Source organism: Agelaius phoeniceus, chromosome 4 (assembly GCF_051311805.1).
Source record: "Agelaius phoeniceus isolate bAgePho1 chromosome 4, bAgePho1.hap1, whole genome shotgun sequence".
NCBI classification, from domain to species: domain Eukaryota; kingdom Metazoa; phylum Chordata; class Aves; order Passeriformes; family Icteridae; genus Agelaius; species Agelaius phoeniceus.
Genome location: NC_135268.1, coordinates 69116386 through 69139312, shown reverse-complemented (window position 1 = coordinate 69139312; position 22927 = coordinate 69116386). Strand labels below are relative to the sequence as shown.

Sequence of the window (22927 nt, the reverse complement as noted above, 5' to 3'; positions counted from 1 at the left end):
CTTAGATCAGGCATTCCTAGTAAACCATTGCAATCAAGTCACTTAAATTCTTTCTCATCAAAATACTTTTGAGGTAAATGGAATTCCAAAATGCATATTTAAATGTATATAGCAAAAACAGTGGCTAATTATTCAGACTGAATGCATTTATTTTTCTTGCTTTTAATGCAGTATAGGAAGGTAACTGTAAAAGATTCCACTTAACTGAGGAAGGACACACTCTTGTGCATGAGATTAAGTAAGGTGAAACATTTTGCTTTGCAGCACAGAGGAGCTGAGGATCAGAACCTTGCTCCCTGCTGCTCATGGCTGAAGTTCACCAACGTTCCTGTGCTGCTGCTTCCAGCTCTGCACAGGGCTGGTGACTTGCACAGGTGAACTTGCAGGGGTGATGTTTACTTTGTAGATAATTGCATGCAGTACCTTGATTGCCCTGACCCTGACTTTGCCTTCTCAGATCTGTGGCAACACCTATTCACACAAGGTGGATATCTTCTCTCTGGGACTGATTCTCTTTGAGCTGCTCTACCCCTTCAGCACACAGATGGAGAGGGTCAAGGTATGTGTGGTGTTGGGTTATCTTCAGTTTGAGCATTTGTGTAAAACAGCTGTTTGCTTGGTGAAATGCTGGCAAGAGGTTCCTGTCCTGTTTTCTTTGGAGAAAAGCCTTGCAGCCAGGAGCACAGCTTCTTTATCAGCCTTGTACAGACCCCCTGAATCACTGAAAATAAACTGCAGTCTTCCTAATGTGTGTGGTTGAGTTGAGGCTTTAATTTCTTTACAAAGCTCCTCTGTTGTGAAGCCAAGTAAGAGAAACTATTGAACTACAATATCCAAGAACTCAAGTAATAAATATAGCTTATGACTTTAAGCCTACCAGCTTGATTTTCATTCAAGAATTGGAACCATGCTGTGCATTTTGATTATTTCTTCCTTCATTTGCATCTGCAGTGCTTTTTCACCCAGAGCACTTGGTGAAAAATGGCTGATCCTTTTCCTCCAGTGAGTCTTAGCTGTGTGTCTCACTCAGCTTCAAGCACAGTCTTTCCCATAACTGCTGCCATTCATTGCAGCAGATGTGAATTTGGGATCTTTGATGGTGCCTTACAGCTCTTGCTTGCTGTTAAAATGTGAGCTCCATCTTGCTCAGGAGCAAGTTCATGGAGAACAGGGGCTACAGCCAGAAAGGTCTCTCCTCTCTGACAACCAGTGACCTGTTTAGGAAAGAAAGAGTCATTAAAACTTGTATTTATCACTTGAATGTGCTTGGGGGTGTTACATTCTCAGGTGAAGATGGAGTGAGTTTAGCAGAGAGTAAGAAACAGCTTGAACAGCAGCCTGACCAAGTGCTTCATCTGTTGATTCTCTTGATTAAGATGCTCTGGCTTAAAATGGCACAACCTGTACAGTGTAGAGGAGGAATTGGTGTTTAATTTGAACCTCTGGCACTGAAATCAGTTTCAGTTTCTCTAAATCAGTTTTACTGAAACAAAATACCTGGGGAAGAGCCATCCTGGATTCTCAGATCTCTTGCAGCAGTGATTACAGGCTTTACCCTTCCAGTTTCTCTCCTAAGAATAGAAGCAAAGCAAATAATCAGAATGAACCCTAAATTCCATCTAATTCAAATATTTTACTTGAAGAGAGTGTTAAAAGAGTGCCCTGACTTTCCAGGATTTTCACTGTCATTTCACTCCTTTTGCTAAAAAGGAAATTCCTGCCCTTTCATTGCTGGATTCTGGAGTTTCACTGCTTCAGTAGCTATTTCTGAGTTCTTACACTGAGGTTTTCATTGGCCTCAGCCAAGCATTAGCACTGCTTGCTGAAGCAAAACATGCTCTGCCTGACCAAGTAACCCAGCAAATTCTAGGAATTTGTGACAACTGGCTGGAAAAATCCCCAGAGGTAGAGCGTGAGAGCTGCCTCTGTTTCAAGCTGTGAGCAGTTAGTCAGTAGCAGTGCAATTTATTTCCAAGTGACATGCTGGAAAACAGATCACTAAATGCAGGCTGAGCTGACAGAAAAGGGGAAAAGTTTTCTGAAGCATTTTAATGTCATCAAACTCAGTTCTCTTGAACAGGAGTTTGGCTGTTGCCCATCACTATTAACTGGTCACTATATTTCCAGTGGAGTAATAGTGAAATGAATTTTGATTTAACTTTAGAACTCTTGTATTTTGTGCTCAAACTTTTGTAAAAGCAGATCCTTCCAAGAAAATTGAAGTGCTAAATCCTGCACATGGGAAAAACACTGTCACTAGATGGAGCCAGTGGCCTTTGTATGAAAGGAGCACAGAAATACCCAACTCAACTGCTTTCCAAACTGCTGATAAATCTTCTCATTCCTCCTTAAAAGTTAAACAAAGACAGGTGCTTACATTGGTAATGCAGAGACAATAATTACATGTGTCTTAATACTGGTGTAGGCCATCCTGGAGTTATGGGTGGTGCACAGATTTGTTGGTTTTGTTCAGCTGAAGTGAGGAAGTTCAGGTTCATGTATCTGACTGATTTAAAACTGCAGAGATCACAATTCTTGTAGCACAACTCCTTCTGCTGCAGGCTCAATACCTAGGGAAGCAGCAACTCACCTGTCCAACTAGGTTGTGATTTTTAACCACTAAAGCAACACTTTAAAACAAAGAGTTTTCTTTCCAGCAGGCTCATTTCTTTGCATAATTTGCATATTTTTGAAGGGTAGGTTAATATTACTAAGGAATGATATTTTGGAAAAGTTACATGTCATTCTTCATATTTTTGCAGACTTTAAGTGATGTTCGAAATTTGAATTTTCCACCACTGTTCACTCAGAAATATGCACAAGAGGTAGGTACAGCTGATGTATTAATCATAGCCTTTTCATTAATAATTGTAGCTTTTTTCCCTTTGCTTTCCAGTTGCTTTGTAGGTGAAAATGGAGAAACCAGGCAGCTTTCCTGTTATTAAGATGCATTTCCCTATCCCAGTACTTGTCCACATTTCAAAGCTATAACATTGCAATAATGGGCACAATGACACATCTGTCACAGTGTTCCTCCAGGAATACTTTTTTACCTAGCTTCCCTTTGTCACTTACAGCCATTCATTTCACATACATCTGTCATGATTTCCTGCACAAATCTATATTCCCAAATAGAAAATGCAAAGATTCAGACAGGTAAAGGAGAGGCTCTAGGTAGCACCATGGTTGTATGGGATCCCCTCCAGAGCTGGACCTCCCAAGAGGGAAATCACATGAGCAAATTATGCTGTGTTCTCATTAGTCAGGTCTGTCAAGTGATGTGGTGGCAGGTAAAGAGGAGGTGATGTCCAAAACCGCCCCAGAAAAAAGCTGAGGTGCTTTCAGGTGTTCAGGGTAGCTTCAGACCAGTGGCCAAATGAGACCAGCCTTTCCTGCTTTACAGCTGAAAGCTGCGTGGGAGAAGGGGCTGGAGTAGGACAATAATTCTGATTAAATTTGAAACAAATATTCAAACTACTTGTACATTTAAAGGAAAAATTCTAATTTGCCAGGAGAGAAATTCAGTGTGGCTAAATATGTGATGGCTAAACATGAATCTAAAAATTGCATATAAATTATGTATCATATATTTAACTTTGATTGCAAATAATGTGAAGTTTTTTATAACCCAATTAAACCTTGAATCCAATGACAGTAAAGACACTTTTAAGAGATGAAAAGTGATACATTTTAAAATATTTAGTGCACATCTAACTACTGAGCCAAATACCCAAATAACTCAGAAAGCAGCTGGGGTTATTTCCCACTACTTCACACAGCCACAGCTGAAGCCAGGACATGAAATGAGGAAGAGTTTATGGATTGGTTCATGTAATATGTGTTGTCTTTTCTTTCAGTACACCATGGTGAAGGACATGCTCTCTCCAAGTCCCACTGAACGACCAGAGGCTGCAGCAATCATAGAAAATCCTGTCTTTGAAGACTTGGAGCTCCCACCCAAGCCCGTGCTCAGGCAGAGGTCACGGACAATGAGCCTATCAGGAAATAAACATTCCAGACAACCAAGCAAATAACTATCCTCAGGATCACTTCTTCCACTTGGCAGGTTTCACAGGGATTGTTCAGCAGAAGGATCCTATGATGCAGAATGTTTATCTTGGGAATAGTTTACTTCAGCTTTTTTTGCCATGTTTAATGTATAAGACATGTTGGACAGATTTCTGTTTACTTTGACAGCCAAGGAAGCCCAGTAACCAAACCTTTCACATTCCATTTTCCTTACCTTTGCTCTCCTAAGTGGACAGGTCCAGCTGCTGTGCTTGCCAATATTGTGCTCCATTATCCTTTTTTGGGGGGGTTTCTTGGGTTTTTTTGAAGCTTGTAAATGTCAGCTTGCTGGGTGAGTGAGAGATCTGTAACATGTAAATAGAATTAAAATACTGTATTTTTATAGAGCAAATTACAGTCTCTAAGCCTAGTGAGTGTCTATCTGGGTCACTTGCTCTTTGGTGAAATGAAGATGATTTTGAAATTAACTTTGACTCCATTTTTTTCCCTGGTGGGTAAACTGGGAATCTGCACTATTTTTAAAGCAAAAAAGTACCACAGTTGTACATATTGTCACTGTCCATAGCCTGTCTTTAGAGGAAATCATTTCATACTTCTGCACTACAGTAGATCTTAGGGAATGCATCTTACACGGATGAAGCTGTAGAGAAGGAAAAGGAGCTTTTTGCCATTAAATGGGGGGTTTTATAGGCAGTGGTTGGAAGAGCCATAGTCAAAATTATGTACAAAAATGTTGTGATTCTGAAAATTTAAACCTAATGAAGTCATACATGTCGTATGTAATCTTGTAGATTTGTACTTTTTAAAAGAAATCAACTGGTAGGCATTTGTGTAATCTGCTAATTTAACTGCCTAATGCCATGCTTTTATTTCTCACTGTAAATATGTTAATTTTTATTTATAAAATACAGAATCAATCCATTTGGGTTGGTGGTGTACAGGATGCACTTGTTGTAATTGTTGAGTGCATTGAATTACTGTGACTTCTTTCAAGTCTAAATGATTTAATAAACTTTTTTTATTTATAAGACAAAATAGTAGTTGCTTCTGTTGGAAGCCTGCATCCGTGTGTGCTGCAGATGGCAGCCCTGTGCAGTGGGAACAGGATGGGCTCTGCATTCCTGAAACTTCCTTTGCTTCCCTGTCTCACACTGGCCACAGCGTGTGTGATGACGCAAAACCCAATGTGCTGCTTGGAAGTGAGACAGGATCTGGAGAAAAAAGGGAATTGAGCTCTAAACTGGGTGGATTGTGGATGCAATTGCTCACCAGAGAGGGGAGAAGGGATAATTCTTAATGCTGTTACAGCTGTTCTTGTACAATTTTATTTTTCTCTTTTACAGATTTAAATTTGTTAAAGTGTCTGAGATCAGTTTCCTAAAAGGATACTGGACTCAGATCCTTCTGGGGATTACTCTGCTGTGGTGTGACACTGTGACAGCAATCAAACCAACTGACACCCTGCAGCTTTGTGATAAGGCAGAAGTAGATTACAGTGATTGTCTTCCACATCCTCTTGGATAACTCTCCCAGATACTGGCTTGTCCAGGTGAAACCAGAATGCTGCAGTGAGTGTCTGATCAGGAACAGAACTTGTGTTTAGCTGGGTTAAAGCAGGAGAGTTAAGTGTGTCCTCACACACAGAATTGTGTTTGGCCAAATCTATCAAAAGATCCTTCAGCCTTGCTTTGACTTTCACACAGAATTTCTCGGTTGGAAGAGACCTTTAAGATCATCGAGTCCAACCCATGTTCTAACACCTCAGCTAGATCATGGCACCAAGTGCCACATCCAGTCTTTTTAAACACATCAAGGGATGGTGACTCCACCACCTCCCTGGGTAGATGATTCCAGTATTTGACCACTCTTTCTGTGAAAAACTTCCTCCTTCATTCTAGCCTGTATCTCCCTTGGCACAGCTTGAGACTGTGTCCTCTTGCTCTGTCTGTTGTTGGAGAAAGAGACCGACCCCAGCTCACCACAGTCACCCTTCAGGAAGCTGAAGAGAGTGATAAGGTCACCTCTGAGTGATAAGGTCACCTCTCCTTTTCTCCAGGCTGAACAACCCCAGCTCCCTTCCTTGGATGTCCCTGTTTGCATCAGCTGCACAGTGAAATGGCCACGTGGGGAGCCTCTGCCTTCCCTGCCAGCCCAGTGATTACAGGTGGAGCACAGGAAATGAGGATTAAGGTATTTTTAACTTGCTGTGTATCTGGATGTGGGTAACTGCCTATTCCAAGGGCCCTGCAGCATTTCAGTACCAGAACTGGCATATGTGTTCACACCAGGTGTGTCTGCATATTCTGGGATGTTACATTTGCCCTCAAAGGGGTGGATGAGTCCTCCCCTGCGGGGTCCCTGCCCAGCCACAAAAGCATCTGGCCTTGCTCAGCTCTGAACTGCCTGGTCAGTCTTTGGTTCTCTCAGCACTGGAGTGTGTTGTCCCTGTCTCTGTCCCTTATTGCTGCAGGGTTAGACAGAGAAAGGCTCTTCTCTACCCTGGGAGGTTTTCCTCTGAGTGATGTGCACTTTCCTGCCAGCTGTTTCATGGAAAAACACCCAAACTGGGATAGCCCTGCAGAAGGGGCTTTGGCCTGGGGTTCTGCTGTGCTGTCCCATTCTTTCACAGGATATTGCCTATCCCTCAGCTCCTTTCCCTCCCCCATAGCTCTTGGGAAATTTCTTGGGAAATGAAGAGCTCATTTCTCTGTCAAAATGAGCTGGGTGGCAGCAGCAGGATTTCTGCCCTGTCCACCTTTGTGCCCACAGGATGCTTCCCCCAGAAGAAGGTGTAGGTAGTTACCACTTCCATGTTGTTGCTGGAGTTGTAGGGTCTGGAACACCTCACCCTCTCCATGGAGAGTCATTTCACAGGAGAACCACTGTTGAACCCCAGGTCAGGGCTGGTTTTTCTACCAGGCTCTTGAGACAGGACTCCTGACCCTTGTGCTGGCATCTTCAGTAGCTCAGCTGCTCCAGGCAGGTCCTACTGCATTTTTCTACCTCTGAGGACAGTCCCCTGCTAACTTTTCAGAGTAACCCTTCAGTGAGGCATTTGTGGCTTTCCTGCAGGGAGCCAGTGCTGTTGGAAGTCCAGATGAGCACTTGGGAGTAGTAAAAATAATCATTTCCATGTATCATTATTTTTTCATGTCTCTGGTAGATACCACAGTGTACACACAACAATTCCTGTTCACATCCCATCTTCAGCCACCTGTAGCTTTGAAACTGCAGCGCTCCTGCTGTTACAGCAAGTGTTTGTCATCTCCTGGGGTCTGCCACAGGGAATGTCCCCTTCCAGAATTAATAAGGAAACCCACAGATAATTCACAGAAGGCCATGGAAAGTTCTGAATATCCAGATGTTGCAGAAGCCAGTGAGCTGAACCTTAAGCAACAGCCCAGGCTGCAGAGTGGTGCCTCTTTAGGAAGTGAGCACATCTCTCCTCTAATTCCCATACTCAGACTGGCACAGGTGGAGTTATTAAAACTGGTCCAATCTGTAATGAAACTTCGAGGTGAAAAGCTACAGTGGCTTGATAAGAAACACTGTCCCACCTGACATAAATCACCAAGATGTACACAAATGTAAGGTCACATTGTATCATACTAGTTTGTTTTTTTTTAACCCAAATGAAGGCTGAATTTGTCTTAGAAAATGCTCATTAGAAAAAATAATTATCCAGGAATTAATTAGTTCCATTAATATACAACAAATTGCCTCTAAAATATCTGAGTTCTTCATGTGGAAGGTGAAGAAATGCATCTTTGTTGTATTGTCCCCAGCTGTAATATTCCAGCCCCTGCTTCCCCTCTTTTCCTACCCTTTGTTTTTCCACTGGGACGTGCTCCAGCACTTTCTGTATCACCACCTCCAGCGCCTGCTCCTCCTATGACTTGGGTTTGCCCTTGGGGGCACCGTTGGGCACCGCGGCGCTGTATTCCAGCTCTGGAGCGGTCTTGGAAAACGTGGCTATGGAGACCATGTCTTCCCCAACGTCCACCTGAGACCTGCGCCTGCACAGCAGCAGCTTCTTGAGGGCGTGCTGGAAGTCCCTGTTGAGGAAGGCGTAGAGCAGGGGGTTGATGGTGGAGTTGCAGTAGCCCAGCCAGGTGATGATCTTGAAGGTGCCGAGCAGCACGGTGCTGGTGGAGTCGCTGCCTCTGGCCGCCAGCCAGACGTTCAGCACGAAGTAGGGCAGCCAGCACAGCACAAACACGGAGATGATGATGCTGATGGTCCTGGTGGCCTTGTTCTCCAGCTGCAGGTGGTTCTGCCTCTTGCTGTTGGGGTGGTAGTGGATCTCCAGCGTCTGGGACATGATGCGCGTGGCCTTGAGGCGGGAGGCTCGGTAGATGAAGAAGTACATGCTGCACATGACCATGAAGGGAAGGAAAAAGGCCAGGGCAGAAGCCACAATGGCAAAAACCCAGTTGGTGACAAAGATGCATTCCCTGCCTGCATCGAAGTCCACCCCGGGGATCTCATTCCAGCCTTGCATGACGGGAAGGAAGGAAATGAGCGAGGAATATACCCAGACCGTGCAGGTCATCACGATGCATCTGCAAAAGGAAAGAGATGCAGAAAGGAGGGAGGGTCTGAGTAATTTTGGGCTGAGAACATCCAGTACATTTCAATCCCCATGGTAACCTGTGTGGGATATCGCTGCTGAGCAGTCCAGCAGGGCGTGGAGAAGGGAAAAAGCTGGACTATAACCAGTCCAGACTTGCATATCTCTGACAATTGGGTAATTGGGCTGTAGTCGACAGAATTGGGGTCAGCTCAAGGAGTGCTCAGAGCTGGCTGAGAAAAGATGAGGAAAGGTTTTACAGAAGATGTCTGTTAGTATTTGAAACAACAGCATGTAGATATTTTTGCTTTCAGCTTTAGTATCTGGCCATTATCTCACCCTCTGGGGCCTGATGAGGATGGAGCTGATGGCAGAATCTGCAAGGGGGGGCCACAGAGTCCCCTCCTCTCTTTGCCTGTGATCCACAAATCACACACAGCAAGAGTCACAGTGGGAAAAACATGCCTGAACCCACCCTGTAAAGCACTCCACTGCTGCAGTGTCCTCTCTGCCCACCCTCCGATGACTTTCCCCACCCTGCAGTCCTCATTTCAGCCTTTCACATGAAACCTTCATGGGAGCTCAGGAGCTCTCCTTGTTTTCCCTGAATATCACTTCAGAAAAGATGGTGAGTTTAAGAGAGGGAGGACTACTGCTACATGCATCCTTCTGGGTCTCCTTTCACCTAGGCCTTAGAAGTCCTTCCCCATCTCTGAAAATGTTTAAGGCCAAGGCTTGAGCAACCTGGTCTAGTGGAAGGTGTCCCTGTTCATAGCAGGGGCATGGAACAAGGTCATCTTTAAGGTCCCTTCCAACCCAAGCCATTCTGTGATTCTATGAAATTCCTGAAATGACTGCACAGGGAAAAATCTGTATGTCCAACCCAGCCCATATCACTGGTTTCTACCCTGTTTTGCAGCCCTTCCTTCGCTCAAAAAATATTCTCCCAGGAGCACCATCCAACCCCCTCAGCTGCACCCTCCTTGTCCTCTCCTGCAACACATTAAGCATTTTCTTCAGTTTTAAATGGTGAAAGTTCCTTTCCCCACATCACTCTGCTTCTGGGCAGCACCTGAATGATCTGAGCTCATCCAGCCTCAGATCAGTGTAGGCCACTGTGGTATTTTCGGGGTTCCCCAGACAGAGGAGGAATTGAGAATGACTCAATGTTCTTAGAAGGCTAATGTATTATTATATTATATTATATTATATTATATTATATTATATTATATTATATTATATTAATTAGAGTTATTATATTTGTTATATTAAAGAATACTATACTAAAACTATACTAAAGAATAGAGAAAAGATTCAGACAGAAGGCTAAAAGATAATAATGAAAAACTTGTGACTCTTTCCAGAGTCCTGACACAGCTGGACCGTGATTGGTCATTAAGTCGAAACAATTCACATGAAACCAATCAAACAATGACCAGCTGGTAAACAATGTGCAAACCACACTCCAAAGCAGCAAAACACAGGAGAAGCAGATCAGATAATTATTGTTTTCCTTTTTCTCTGAGGCTTCTCAGCTTCCCAGGAGAAGCAATCCTGGTGAAGGGATTTTTCAGAAAATATGACAGTGACAGGCCATGTCCAAGGGACAGCCTGGAGGGAGCCAAAAGGAGGAGCAGCTGCACTCACCTGCCCCGGGACATCCTCCTGGAGTAGTGGTAGGGGGTGACCACGGAGCAGTACCTGTCCAGGCTGATGAAGCACAGCGTGACAATGGATGCGGTGCAGAACATGACATCGAAGGAGATCCAGACTTTGCAGAAGAGCTTCCCAAAGAGCCACATCCCTGTCACCTCGTAAATGATGCTGGGAGAGAAAACAGGAGGAAATCAGAGCTGGAGGGGCTCTTTGTGCAGTCCCTGCAGGTGTATGAGGCCAGGCTGGATGAGCAACCTGGTCTAGAGACAGGACAGGTGTTCCTGCCCAGGGCTGGAACAAGATGATCTTTAAGGTTCCTTCCAACCAAACCATTCTGTTTCTATTTCCTTGTGACTGGGATAATGCTATATTTTATCACACAGGCACTAAAGGTGGGCACACAGCTCAGACAGCAGGGATTCATCCTCCAAGCACAACCCAAAAAAGGAGCACCCTGTGGTATTTTCAGGGTCCCCACGATGAAGGAGGAACTGAGAATCTGATTCCATTTACTTAGAAGGCTAATTTTTTATTATATTATATTATATTATATTATATTAATTGTATTTATTATAGAATGCTATACTAAAACTATACTAAAGAATAGAGAAAGGATACATACAGAAGGTTACAAAGAATGATAATGAAAACTTATGACTGCTTCCAGAGTCCTGACACAGCTGGCTGTGATTGGTCATTAAGTTAAAACAATTCCCATGAAACAATCACACATCCACCTGTTGGATAAACACTCTCCAAACCACATTCCAAAGCAGCAAAACAGGGAGAAGCACTCAGATAATATTGTTTTCCTTTTTCTCTGAGACTTCTCAGCTTCCCAGGAAAAAAAATCCTGGGCAAGGGGATTTTTCCAGAAAATATGACAGTGACAGCACCCCACATCTAGAGCATGACTGAACAAGAGCAAACCTGTGCTTCTTGCAGCCTAAGTGCCTTGAGAGAGGTGCTTTACCCCACAAATCTCCTCAAATTTACATCTGCACAGCTTTGTTTAGACAGCATTTTCCCAGTGCCTGGCACAGCACAGGCTTTTATGATTTGTCCCCAGTTCCTGGGGCGTGGGACATCTCCAAGAAACTCACTTCACACCCAATCAAATGCTTCCAAACCAAAAAGGATTTCCACTCTTGGTTAAAAAGAAACAAAACAATAACATCCTAGGAGGAAGCCCATGCAGCCTGTACATTATGTGGCTCATAAATGCTTCAGCAAGGTAAACACACCAGCAAAAACAGACAGAGTACCAAAAATATTTCTAACAAAGTCAAGAGGGGCCTGTGAGAAGTGAGCAGTGAAGGAAGGAACATATGGCAGCTGTAGGAAGGCTGATGCATGTTTCTCTAGCATTCACTGAGATGCCATTTGCTTCTTTCTTTCTGCAGCTCCCAAGGTGCTGCTGAAATCACCATTGTCAGTGAATTTGATGAGTAACTCCCCAGTCCTGCAAAGCTTTAATTATCTGTAACTCCCCAGCTTGCTGGTAAAATGCAGTGAGCCCAGGGCTGCTGTGCTGCTGTGCTCAGGTGTCCAGCAAGGAGGAAAGATTCAACCTGATGTCAGAAAACAATGCCTGATCTACATCTCATCACACCAGTTCACTAAATGACTTGTGAGGGCTGTTCCAGAGCACAGCAACTGCTGTAGGTGGGGACAGTGCTGCTGAAGGGTCCCAGCCCTCAGCAGCTCTTTGTCATGTGGGATTTCATGCAAAAATCCAAGCAAGGTACAGCAGAGCCTGTCCTTACGCCATGGGCAGCGTGGAGGATGCACAGCACACTCATGGACAGGTTCCATGGCTCTTTTACAGAGGGAAATGAGGAATGAGAATTGGAGCATGGGTTCAGCACTGGACTTGGGTGCTGTTCTGCCATTGCTCAGAGCCCTCCTTACCCCCAGAGATGCTGCAGAGGCTGTGGTGTGCCCTGGCCCCCCAGAAGGAGATGTGCTGCTGTGGGGACAGCCTTGCACACAGATCCCAGGTGAGCAGGTGCCCAGTTCTCACCTGCACACACCTGACCTGCAGGCATCCTCACAGCATGGGGAGATGGACACCTGACCCCTTTTCTCTGAGGTAAAAAGCCTCTGCAGCTTGGAAATGCTGCTGGAGAAGAAGGAGTAGTAAAAGCCAAAAAAGCCCACACAATGAAGTCACTCCTGCCTTGCCCTTTTGCTTGCAGAGGAAAAGAATAGCTGGAAATATTCAGCCTGGAAATGACAGACTGCCTGGAGTACTCAGACAACGAGCTAAGCTCACTCCTGCAAACCAGTCCAGACAGGAACAAAAGAAAAATCTTACTCTTATGAAATTAAGACACCAAGAACAAATTTGTTTTTCCCTTCTGCCACATTTTCCTGAGCCAAACTGCCTCCTAAGATCATTTCTTTTCCTTCCCTTTGGCACATAACAACCTGCCAACTGAGGAGCAAACTGAAATCCAAAAGAGCAGCAGAGATGTGAAGCCAAACCAGTGGGAAAGTGTGGAACAGCAGGCAGGGCTGGCCAAGGCTGATGGAGCCAGGAGTGTCCATTCCTCAGCACGGAGCTGGCAGCACCAGGACATTCAGGAGGGGCACAAAGCACCAGCCGTGCTCTCATCTTTGCTCCCCCTTGTGTTTTTGTTCTTTAAGTAAAACATCACTAAAAGTAGATTCAAAATAGATAGGAGGAAGAAATTTCTGACAGTGAGGATGCCCAGAGAAGCTGTGACTTCCCCATCCCTGGAAGTGTTGAAAGCCAGGTTGGATGGAGCTCTGAACAACCTGCTCCAGTTGCCTATGTCCCTGCTCAGTGCAGGGGTTGGGTTAAATGACCCCTAAAGGTCCCTGCCAACCCAAACCACACTATGGTTCTATGATTTCAGAACCTGAACTTTAAATTCATTGAGCACAGAATTTAGGTTAGCAGTAGTATTTTATAAAAGAACACCATTAACTGCATTTTTTTTTTACCTGATACCATGAACTTTTAACTCAGTTTGTAATTGCTTGTTAGGACAATATTTTTCAGTGCCAAATTCAAAGGAATAGGCAGCCCAATGAGAACTCAAGCATAGAAAATGGAAATAATTCAGTTTCCTTATATTGCCCCATGAACTCAGGGTGCAGCTCCCTGATTTACACAAACCTCTGGCTGCTTTGCAGGACAAGACAGCCAGGACCACAAGCCAGCTGCTTTCTGCTTTTGTTTCACTTGTTTTATCCAGGTAGTGAAGCTCCCATAAATACAAACCTCATGCAGAGACACCTGCCCTCTCCAGAGCCTCTTCCTCCGTGAAATGTAGGGGCAGCCTAAATTACCCAGCTCATCCTGAATAAATTCCTTACATCCCATATGCAGAGCCAGTCCTGGAAGAGGGAGCAACGACTGGAGCTCCACATACAGAGGTGGAAATCAAGTTCAGGTCAGCAGCCAGGGTCCCTGTGTGGCCAGCAGGAAAAATACCCTTGGGAATTGTGTCTGCATGCATGCTAAGGGGATTATACCATGGAGCAGAGCCAGGGAAGCACACACAGCCACCAGCCCACAGCTCAGCCCTTTGGAGAGCCCAGCCCTGAGCCCAGCAGGTGAATCCCAGCCCTGCTCCGTGGTGTTTGTGGGGGTCTCCAGGACGAGGGAAGAGATGGATCTGACTCCATGTTCCCAGAAGGATTGATATATTTATATTATATTATATTATATTATATTATATTATATTATATTATATTATATTATATTATATTATATTATATATCATATTATATTATATCATATTATATTATATCATATATATGATATAATATCATATCATATCATATTCTGTTATACTATATATTATATTATATTATATTATATTATATTATATTATATTATATTATATTATATTATATTATATTATATTATATTATATTATACTAAAACTATACTAAACCTTAGAGAGAGGATACATCAGAAGGCTTAACAAGAATGAATAATAAAAACCCGTGACTCCTTCCAGAGCCCAGACACAGCTGGCTGTGATTGGCCATTAAGTTAAAACAATTCACATGGAACCAATCAAACCTTCACCTGTTGGTAAACAATGTCCAAGCCACATTCCAAAGCAGCAAACACAGGAGCAGCAATCAGGTAATTATTGTTTTCATCCCTCTCTGAGGCTTCTCAGCTTCCCAGGAGGAAATCCTGGGCAAAGAGAATTTTTCAGAAAATCCCTGGGAGAAAGGACATTTGTCCTCCTCTGCTCCCAGCCCCTCCTCACCTGAAGGGCATCACCAGGCAGGCCACCAGGAAATCAGCCATGGCCAGGGACATGATGAACATGTAGGTGACCGTGCGCAGCCTCTTCTCCACCACGGGGCACAGGAACACCACCGTGTTTCCCAGCAGTGTCACCAGGTCGATGAGGGTGAGGACAAGGCCCACCAGCACCTCCTGGAGCCCAACCCCTCCCCTTGCAAAGGAGGAGGCAGCAGAGGAGAAATTGGAGAGCCAGGATTCGTTCCTGCCCGTCAGCATCTTCCCGCTGTTAAAATCTGGACGAGACAAAAGGAGAGAAGCAGAATTACCTCAGTGATGATTTGTAGGTGTGGGAAGGGGAGGATGGAAATAATATTTTTGCTTCATTTTCTCCAGGAAAAATCCACACACCCTGCTGTGGCTGTGTCCTGGGTTAGCAGCCCATTAGAAGTGTCTGAAATCCTGAGGGTGAGATAAATGTGAAGCATTGACTGAAGTCCTTCACAGCAATTAAAAGCCCTCCTGTGAATGAAAATGCATCATCAGATGAAGCGTGAGACCAGGAAAAAAAAATAGAAATGTACTGAGAGCAGAGAGAGGGAAAGAAAACAACTGAAATCAAAAATTAAAGCAGCTGGGCTAAATCCCACTGAACAGCATGCCAGGTCCACATAATGTGGGGGCTGGAACTAGATGATCTTTAAGGTCCTTTCCAACCTAAACCATTCTGTGGCTCTCTATGCTCAATACCATCTTTGCCACCCCCAGAGCAGCTGGGGCTGCTTGCCCAGGCTGGCTGTTCCACAGCCCCACTGTTCAGTCTGTGCTATGCCCTGGGTTGGCCTGGTGCTTTTTCAGACTCTGAAGTTTAGGGGTTTTAATTATCACAGTGGGCAGCTCCATCCTCCAGCCTGAATGGCCAAGCAGGGCTGCCAGCAGCTCCACAGGGAGCAGAGTTGTGGAATCCCAGAATGATTTGGGCTGGAGGATCATCACATTGAGGTGTCCCAGGTGCAGCCCTGACTCCCTGACTCGTGTTCCCTCTGTGCCCAGATGCTCCCAGCTCCTGAATTGGGGATTTTTCTGCTGGGGAAATCCACATGCTTGTGTCCACAGCTCAGTTCCCAGACTTTACAAAGTGGTGTCACAGGTAGGTGGGAATGATGCCCTGCAAAAACTCCAGCAGTTCAAAGCTCACTGGTGTAGCTGGGGGAGCACAAAGACAAAGCTTGTGGGGAAAAGAGAGTTATAGAAATGTTTCCCAATGAAAATTTGTTATATTTAAATACCATCACTTCTCCTGTGACCAGGATCTGCTTCCACAGGACCCTCAGGTGAATCTCACATCTCCAGGGCACCCTTCTGAGTGCAGTGTGAGGGTGGGCCTGATAACATCCCTGTAGCCCAACTTGCTTCATCTCACAGGGGCCAAAGTTTGGCTTAGGATGGGTGTAAGAACAAGGCAGCAAAATGTTCCCAACATCTCTTTGTCCTTCCTGCAGCCTTTGGTCCAGAATTACCTCTTAAGATGTTATCAATGATTTCTGAATCATGAAACTGTCCTGCTTCCCCTCTGGCCCAGCAAAATTTAGCATCCATCACCTCCTACAGCAACAACTTCCACAGCTCAGCTCTGCACCCTGCAAAGAAAGACCTCTTTGTGTGGGAATCCATAAAATCAGAGGGGTTTGGGAAAGCTGCAAAAGGCAGCCCCAGAGACAGCAGAACTGTGATTAGAGCTAAGCAACAGCCATGAGATTTGTCAGCAGAAAAATTGTGTAAGAAGTAGAAAAGTGAGGACAAATAGAACAATGGTGTGTGTGTTAATGCTTATCTAGAATAACTCCCTAAGCTGCAGAAAAGTTTATCTAGTGAGATATTAGGAAGTTCTAAGCTTGATAATGGAGCTCTGTGCATTGTGTTTGAAGGCTCACAAGCAGGTATTGTATTCCAAATTGTTTTAACCAAAGGTACCTGTGCTTATGGTGGTTGGACAGAACTGCTGTCAATGTGCTTTTCCTGTGTGGGATTGGCCATAAAGCTTTTAAAGTGAGTTGTAACATTGAGTTCTTGGTCTGCTGCCTGGGATGTGAGCTGCTGGCACCTTCCCATTGCCATAACCATGGAATGAGGCTGATGCTGGAAAATCAAACAGCTCAGGGCACATTCCCAGCAGTCCTGTCCCATTTGTGGTTTGTACCCAGCCCCAGCCAGTGAAACTTTGTGCTCTGGTACTTTGTGCTTGTCCTGAGCCTGCCACCAGCTCCATTGTGTGCCTCTGGTCCTGGCCTTGCCAGAGACATCTCACAGCCCACCCCACCCACCCTCAGTGCCCCTCTGGGCTCTGCAGCCTCTGTCACACCCCACAGCTCCCTCCCCTCTGCCAGCCTGCTCATTCCTCACAGGGGAGCAGCAGAGGATTCCTGCCCATCCCTCCTGCTCCTCTCAGCCTCTGAGAGGGACCAGAGCTCCAAACAAGCTCCAAGGGGAAGATGCTCTGTGGATTTGCCTAAGGGAATGATCTCTGCTCTGTCCTGCTCCCCTTTCACCACCATCCTGACACGATTTGCTGATTTGAGTGGCACTGGGCTGCCCTTTCCACTGGGCTGTGGCCATCCAAAGGCCTTGGTCCTGCTCAGAGTCCACTGCTTTAGATGGGAAAATAGCAGGAAATTAGGAAATTAGGTTCTCTCCATCTTTTCAAAACCCCCTCACTTCACAGTTGAATGCTTTCCTCCACTGTAATGCTCAATGAGTCTCACAAAAACTTTTTTTCACTTAGTGAAGTCAGACATTATCCTTCATGCCCTGGTTAAACTTTCTTTAGCCTGTAAATGTCACCAGTTCATGATCCAGATCTCTAGAATCTCAGCTATCCCAACCCCTATCCCTGTAAAGAGCATCCCTGACCTCTCTGTGGCTCACCATGCACTTACCCCTCCTGCATGTCACCTTTCAGACAAGTGTTTTAATGTGGGAAATGCATTTGGAGATCTCTAAAAATCCATTTCCCACATTTTTTTTCACACAGGGAACTTCCTTCTTAACTCAGGGCTATTACATTTCCTTAAAAGCCCCCACCATGAGGGACTATGTTGAAAACCTGTCAGAATTCCAGGCAGCCTACACCACCCAGGTGTTTCTTTTCCACCTGCTGACCTCTTCCAAGCATTCCTACACCACTGTGAGGCTGGGCTGCATTTTCTGAAAGCAACAGTGCCCTTGTCCTTGGATGCAATCATGTGCTCATGCACCTACTCATCCTTCAAAATCCTCAGCTCCATGCCCTGACTTCTGTTTGTTAGCTGGATTTAGTGCTTTCCTTTCTTTAAGTAAAAACTAAAAAAAAAACAAAAACAAAAACAAAAAAAAAAAAAAACCCAAAAAACCAAAAAAAACCCAAACCAACCAAACAACAACAACAACAACAAAACACCAAAAAAAACCCAAAAAAACCAAAAAAAACCCCAAAATTAAGGGCAGATTCAAGCTGTCTAGAAAAGAAAACATAAAGAAGGAAAGCTCTTCCCCACTGGCTGAGACCTGAAGCTCTCCTGCTCCTCCAGCACTGAGAACAATCAGGTTTTTTGAACATCATCTCAGGCAGCCCCCTGGGCCAGCACTGCTGAAAGACTGCAGGATGTCTTGAGTACCTCAGTCCTAATGAAAATATTCCTTGGACAACATTCCACATCCTGGGAACACCCCATAAAAATAAAATAAAAAAATCCAGTCTCCAGCTCTCCCATAATTGCCAGGAAAGAGGATAATGTGTGCCATTCTTCCTAACAGCTCCACTGAGGGTGTCAGCAGGCTGGAGGAGCTCCTGTGGAACAGTTGGGTTTCAATGCAGCCACATTTCCTGGCAGAAGGAATTGTTCAGGCTGTTCTCCCTCCTGTGTGCTCCACAGAGACAGCTCAGGGACAGCGGGGTGGGAAATCCACATGGAGAGGGATGGGAAATCCACAGGGACAGGGGTGAGAGATCCACAGGGACAGGGGTGGAAATCCACAGGGACAGGGGTGGGAGATCCACATGGAGAGGGATGGGAAATCCACATGGACAGGGGTGGGAGATCCACATGGACACAGGTGAGAAATCCACAGGGACAGAGATGGGAAATCCACAGGGACACAGGTGAGAAATCCACAGGGACACAGGTGAGAAATCCACAGGGACAGGGGTGGGAGATCCACATGGAGAGGGATGGGAAATCAACAGGGACAGAGATGGGAAATCCACATGGACAGGAGTGGAAATCAACAGGGAAATGAGTGGGAAATCCACAGGGACACTGGTGAGAAATCCACAGGGACAGAGGTGAGAAATCCACAGGGACAGGGGTGGAAATCAACAGGGAAATGGGTAGGAAATCCACAGGGACAGGGGTGGAAATCAACAGGGACACAGGTGGGAAATCCACAGGGAAATGGGTGGGAAATCCAGAGGGAAATGGGTGGGAAATCCACAGGGACAGGGGTGGGAAATCCCCATGGACACAGCACATGGCCAGACGGGAGCCAGGCTCCAGAACCTGCCTCTGCAAGGGCCATTCCCTGCTCCACAGCCCTCTTCCTTCTCATCTCCCACAGCTGCTGGTGTCCTCACACCTCTGGTACCTCTGCAAGATCTGGAAAATGCCCTCTGACCCCACCTCGAGCTGCCCCTAACCAGTTTAAACACTTGAGCAACACCCAGTGAACCCCAGGGTCTCCCAGGAGAGCATGCACCATTAGGATAGGAGATATGAACAGCAAAAAATCAGGTTTGATGAAAAATCAGTGTTTAAAAAAAACCCAAAAAAATCTGTGTCAAAAATTAAAGTTTAAAACATTCGGTCTTCAGGTTTTTAAAAATCACTGTAAAATTCTGATTCATGGGTAGATGAGAATGATAGATGAGAATTCTGGATTAATTATTTGGGGTTTTTTAGAGGTAACACTGAGACAAGAAGATTTTGAAGAAGAAGGTTTTGAAGAATTCCTGTTCCCACACGGTCATTAAGCTTATATCAGCCTTAGAACCACTCTAATTAAAGCACATCATTACTCACACTGCTCTGTGAGCACACTCCACTCTCAAACTTTGAGCAGAATAAGGACATGGTTATTAGAACTCCTCCTTGCCAGCTCCTTGTGCTCCTCAAGTACCATCTCAGGCACCAGCCTGGGTTAAAGGTCTCCTCCAGTGAAAAACTCACAGCAGCATTGTCCTTAATGCAGGACACATGCAGGAGTATGACAGTGCACAAAACCAGACAGATGTGCCCACATTCACAAAACACCAGAGAAATACTCTTTTGTCATATTTTGTCATATTTTTTTTTTCCTTTTTATCAACACAAAGGCTGAGGGGCTGGAAATAAGGCTGTCTTTATTTGACACCTACATCTCCAACTATAAAACCAAGAGATGATGGATTCTTGAAACTTCATGTTTGAACCTTGAACTCTAATTCAGGGTGCAGACAACAGGATCCTGCTGCTCCTGATCCCTCTTAAAAACCCCCAGGCAGAGTCCCTGGAATCTCATCCACAGTCAGAGCCAAGCAGCCCAAGGTGGGTGTCTGGATCCTTTTGCCTCTGACTGAGAAGCCAACCTTTATCCAAAGTGTGCTAAATGAAATCAGTTAACTGAGAAGTGCTGCTCTCCAACTGCCTGGAGAATTGTCATCACAGGGAACCAGGGGATGATACCACCTTAACCTCTCTGTGGAAATTATTGGGACAAATCAGGATATGCCATCTTTCCCCACTTCCTCAGCTTAAAATACTGGAGCTTTTAAATACTCCTGCATGCTTAAGTAGCTGCAGCAGCCCATGTGGTTACACTGCTGAGATAGCCCAGACTCTTTCTACAACATCAGTCATTCAGTCTTTCCTGTTGGAGAAACCTTAAACCAAAGGGATACATGCCCAGTTGTACCATGATGTGGGATCTTCCCAGGTTTCCTGGGGATCTCAGATGCTTTAGAGTTTGCACTGGGGGTTTTTTGGATATTATGGTTTTACTTCCTTTCAAAAAACTGATGGCTTGGATTCTGCTCTGAGGCTGCCTGAGCAAAGCAACTCCTCCATTTCTGTTCCCCTTCAATATCCAGAAAGTTTCACCTAATGTATTCAGCAGACAAATCCCAAGCTAAAGGTTAATTTCATCAGTGAAAGGCATATTTTGATGGCAAGGGAGGGGAAAAAAAAAAAAAAAAGCTCTGCAATCTCAAGGCTGACTGCACTTTAAAATCTTAGAGGAATGATGAAAACTGGAAATATATTACTGGGAATTATTTGCTGCCAGGCTCTGCTGCTCTGCTGAATCAGGCACAAACCAGCATGGAGCAATGCCTGCCCCAGGACCTCACACACCTTTCCCTCCTCCTCCCCATGGGAAAACTGCAGCACTCGGTGATTGCTGAGCAGTGCGAGCGATCCGTCCAACAGTGGAAGGCTGTGGGTGGTGATAAAGGAGGGGGAGAATGCCTGGGGATGCTCCCACCGGTGCCACACGCACTCGAATCAGGGACTGAGCCTCTGCACTGACTCTCCCTCCCTCTATCCAACTTTTCCCTTGGAAGGACGATTTCCCAGGGCACGATTTCTTTCCACCCCCAAACCCGCACTCCTACAGCCTCTCGGAGAGCCGCGGGGTTGGGAGCACAATAAAACACAATAAACCACAATAAACCACAATATCCTTACCTTGGCAAGTGTCGGCCGAAGCAGCCCAGCAGTGTCCCCAGCCCGGAGCGCGTTGTCCCAGCTGCGGGGTACCCGGGGCTCCCTCCCCACGGAGCTGCTCCCAGCCCGGCTGCCTGGGGATGGATGGTGGCTCCTGCCCCGAAGCGGGATAAAATCCTCATCCACAGCCGGCACAGCGTTTGGGATCAGTCCCCGGCACACGGGAACGCTCCTGCACAGCCACAGCAGGTCCGGCAGCCTCTGCCTGCCCCGGGGAGAGACGAGAGACAGGGGCGACATCGCAGCAACAAAACTCGAGGCGAGGTCAAACCCGCGCTGCAAACACGGGGATGCTCACCGGCATCGGGAACTGAGCCGGGGTGCCAAAACCCAAACCCTGGGGAGGCAAAACCCAAACCCTGGGGTGCCAAAACCCCAAACCCTGGGGAGGCAAAACCCCAAACCCTGGGGAGGCAAAACCCTCACCCTCAGGGCAGCAAAACCCCCAACTCCCGGAGTGTAAAAAGCCCAATCCCTTAGGTGCAAAACCTCCCAACCCCCGGGGTGCAAAAGCCCCAAACCCTTGAATACAAAGACACTACTGCCGGGGTGCAAATCCACAGCCCCGGGGTGCCAAACCCACCCTTCCTGGGGTCAAAACTCTTGGGGCAAAACCCCCAACCCCCAGGGCAGCAAAACCCCTGCCCCAGGTAGGGCAAAAGCCGAGGATGCTGCGGAGCATCAGCCCGGGAGGGGCTGGGGACCTGCCCGCGGGGAGGATCTGTGGTGGGGAAGAAGAGGAGGGAACCCTTGCCGAGGGGGAGACCGTGTTTGGAGGGGGTTTCCTTCGGGCAGAGGGCTCAGGACATGCCTGGGGTAGCCACAATAGAGGGGATCCCACCCGCAGCGGGGAGCAGCAGCGGCAGCCCTGGCCGGGGAAGGGTGTCAGGATCTGCCCGGGGATGAGGATGAGGATGAGGATGAGGATGAGGATGAGGATGAGGATGAGGATGAGGATGAGGATGGGGATTCCGCCGGCAGCACTTACCGAGGCAGGCGGAGGAGCCGCCCCCTCTCTCCTCCGCCCCGCAGCGCCCGCTCCTCCCGTTCCAGCCGGGAATCCTTCCTTCCTTCCCTCCGGGAAACGGGGGCTCCAGCCGGGAATCCTTCCTTCCTTCCTTCCCCTCGGGAGACGGGGTTCCAGCCCGATTCCAGCCGGGAATCTTTCCTTCCCTCCCTCCGGGAAACGCTGCTCTCTGCTCTCCCGCTTCCAAACCAGCCCTTCCCACTCCCCCTCGGCAGCCGCGGGTGACCCGATGCATGAAAACAACAATAATAAAAAAGAAGAGGCGTTCCGTGGGTTTGGCTCCCCTGTTGCCAAACAGGGCGGTTTGTTCATAAACTAAACGGGAAAAATCCGAAAAATCCCGGGCTGGGAAAAGAACCTGTGGCATGAGGTTGGTGAGATGTCACCTGGCCATCCCCGCTGTGCCTTGTCCCCGAGGATGGGAGGGCTGGGATGGATTTTGGGAGGGTTGGGATGGATTTTGGGAGGGCTGGGATGGATTTTGGGAGGGCTGGGATGGATTTTGGGAGGGGTGGGAGGGCTGGGATGGATTCTGGGAGCTGGGCAGAGAGTTCTTTAGGCTGAGCTGGCCTGGGCAGTCCCGGTCCCGGTCCCGGTGCGGGCTCAGGGAGCGGCCGGCGCCTCTCGGGCTCCTCGGGGAGCTCAGGGGCCGAAAATGAGCTCGGCAAGAAGAGGTG

The 22927-nt window shown here is 46.5% G+C and overlaps 2 protein-coding genes across 4 annotated transcripts in view; one reads left to right on the top strand and one right to left on the bottom strand.

Annotated features, from left to right (window-relative positions):
- EIF2AK3 (eukaryotic translation initiation factor 2 alpha kinase 3) overlaps nucleotides 1-5054 on the top strand; it is a 43305-nt gene extending 38251 nt beyond the window's left edge. The window contains exons 15-17 of the mRNA XM_054633568.2: nucleotides 458-559; nucleotides 2763-2825; nucleotides 3858-5054. Of these exons, the coding sequence (XP_054489543.1) occupies nucleotides 458-559; nucleotides 2763-2825; nucleotides 3858-4034 (342 nt within the window). The 3' untranslated portion in view covers nucleotides 4035-5054. The remainder of the gene's footprint in view (nucleotides 1-457; nucleotides 560-2762; nucleotides 2826-3857) is intronic.
- LOC129120805 (histamine H2 receptor-like) lies at nucleotides 147-22669 on the bottom strand. 3 transcript variants are annotated; one of them, XM_077177856.1, is made up of 9 exons: nucleotides 22212-22669; nucleotides 21185-21428; nucleotides 14901-15011; nucleotides 14512-14785; nucleotides 10247-10423; nucleotides 6833-8591; nucleotides 4244-4373; nucleotides 1498-1571; nucleotides 147-1214 (listed from the first exon to the last, which is right to left on the bottom strand). In XM_077177856.1, the coding sequence occupies exons 4-6, from the start codon at nucleotides 14766-14768 to the stop codon at nucleotides 7919-7921; spliced, it is 1107 nt and encodes a 368-aa protein (XP_077033971.1). In that variant the 5' UTR covers nucleotides 14769-14785; nucleotides 14901-15011; nucleotides 21185-21428; nucleotides 22212-22669; the 3' UTR covers nucleotides 147-1214; nucleotides 1498-1571; nucleotides 4244-4373; nucleotides 6833-7918. The 3 variants fall into 3 exon arrangements, with proteins under 3 accessions (XP_077033971.1, XP_077033972.1, XP_077033970.1); XM_077177857.1 differs by lacking the exon at nucleotides 14901-15011 and having other exon boundaries at nucleotides 147-1401; XM_077177855.1 differs by lacking the exon at nucleotides 14901-15011.
- Nucleotides 22670-22927: the final 258 nt, after the last annotated feature.

What these genes read in the sequence shown, in the direction of transcription:
- LOC129120805 (XM_077177856.1), bottom strand. Translation starts at nt 14,768, where the DNA reads ATGCTGACGGGCAGGAACGAATCCTGGCTCTCCAATTTCTCCTCTGCT. An exon ending in TGCCTGGTGATGCCCTTCAG is followed by an intron (nt 10,424 to 14,511) that starts GTGAGGAGGGGC and finishes TTTCTCTCCCAG; the next exon opens with CATCATTTACGAGGTGACAG. An exon ending in AGGAGGATGTCCCGGGGCAG is followed by an intron (nt 8,592 to 10,246) that starts GTGAGTGCAGCT and finishes TTCCTTTTGCAG; the next exon opens with ATGCATCGTGATGACCTGCA.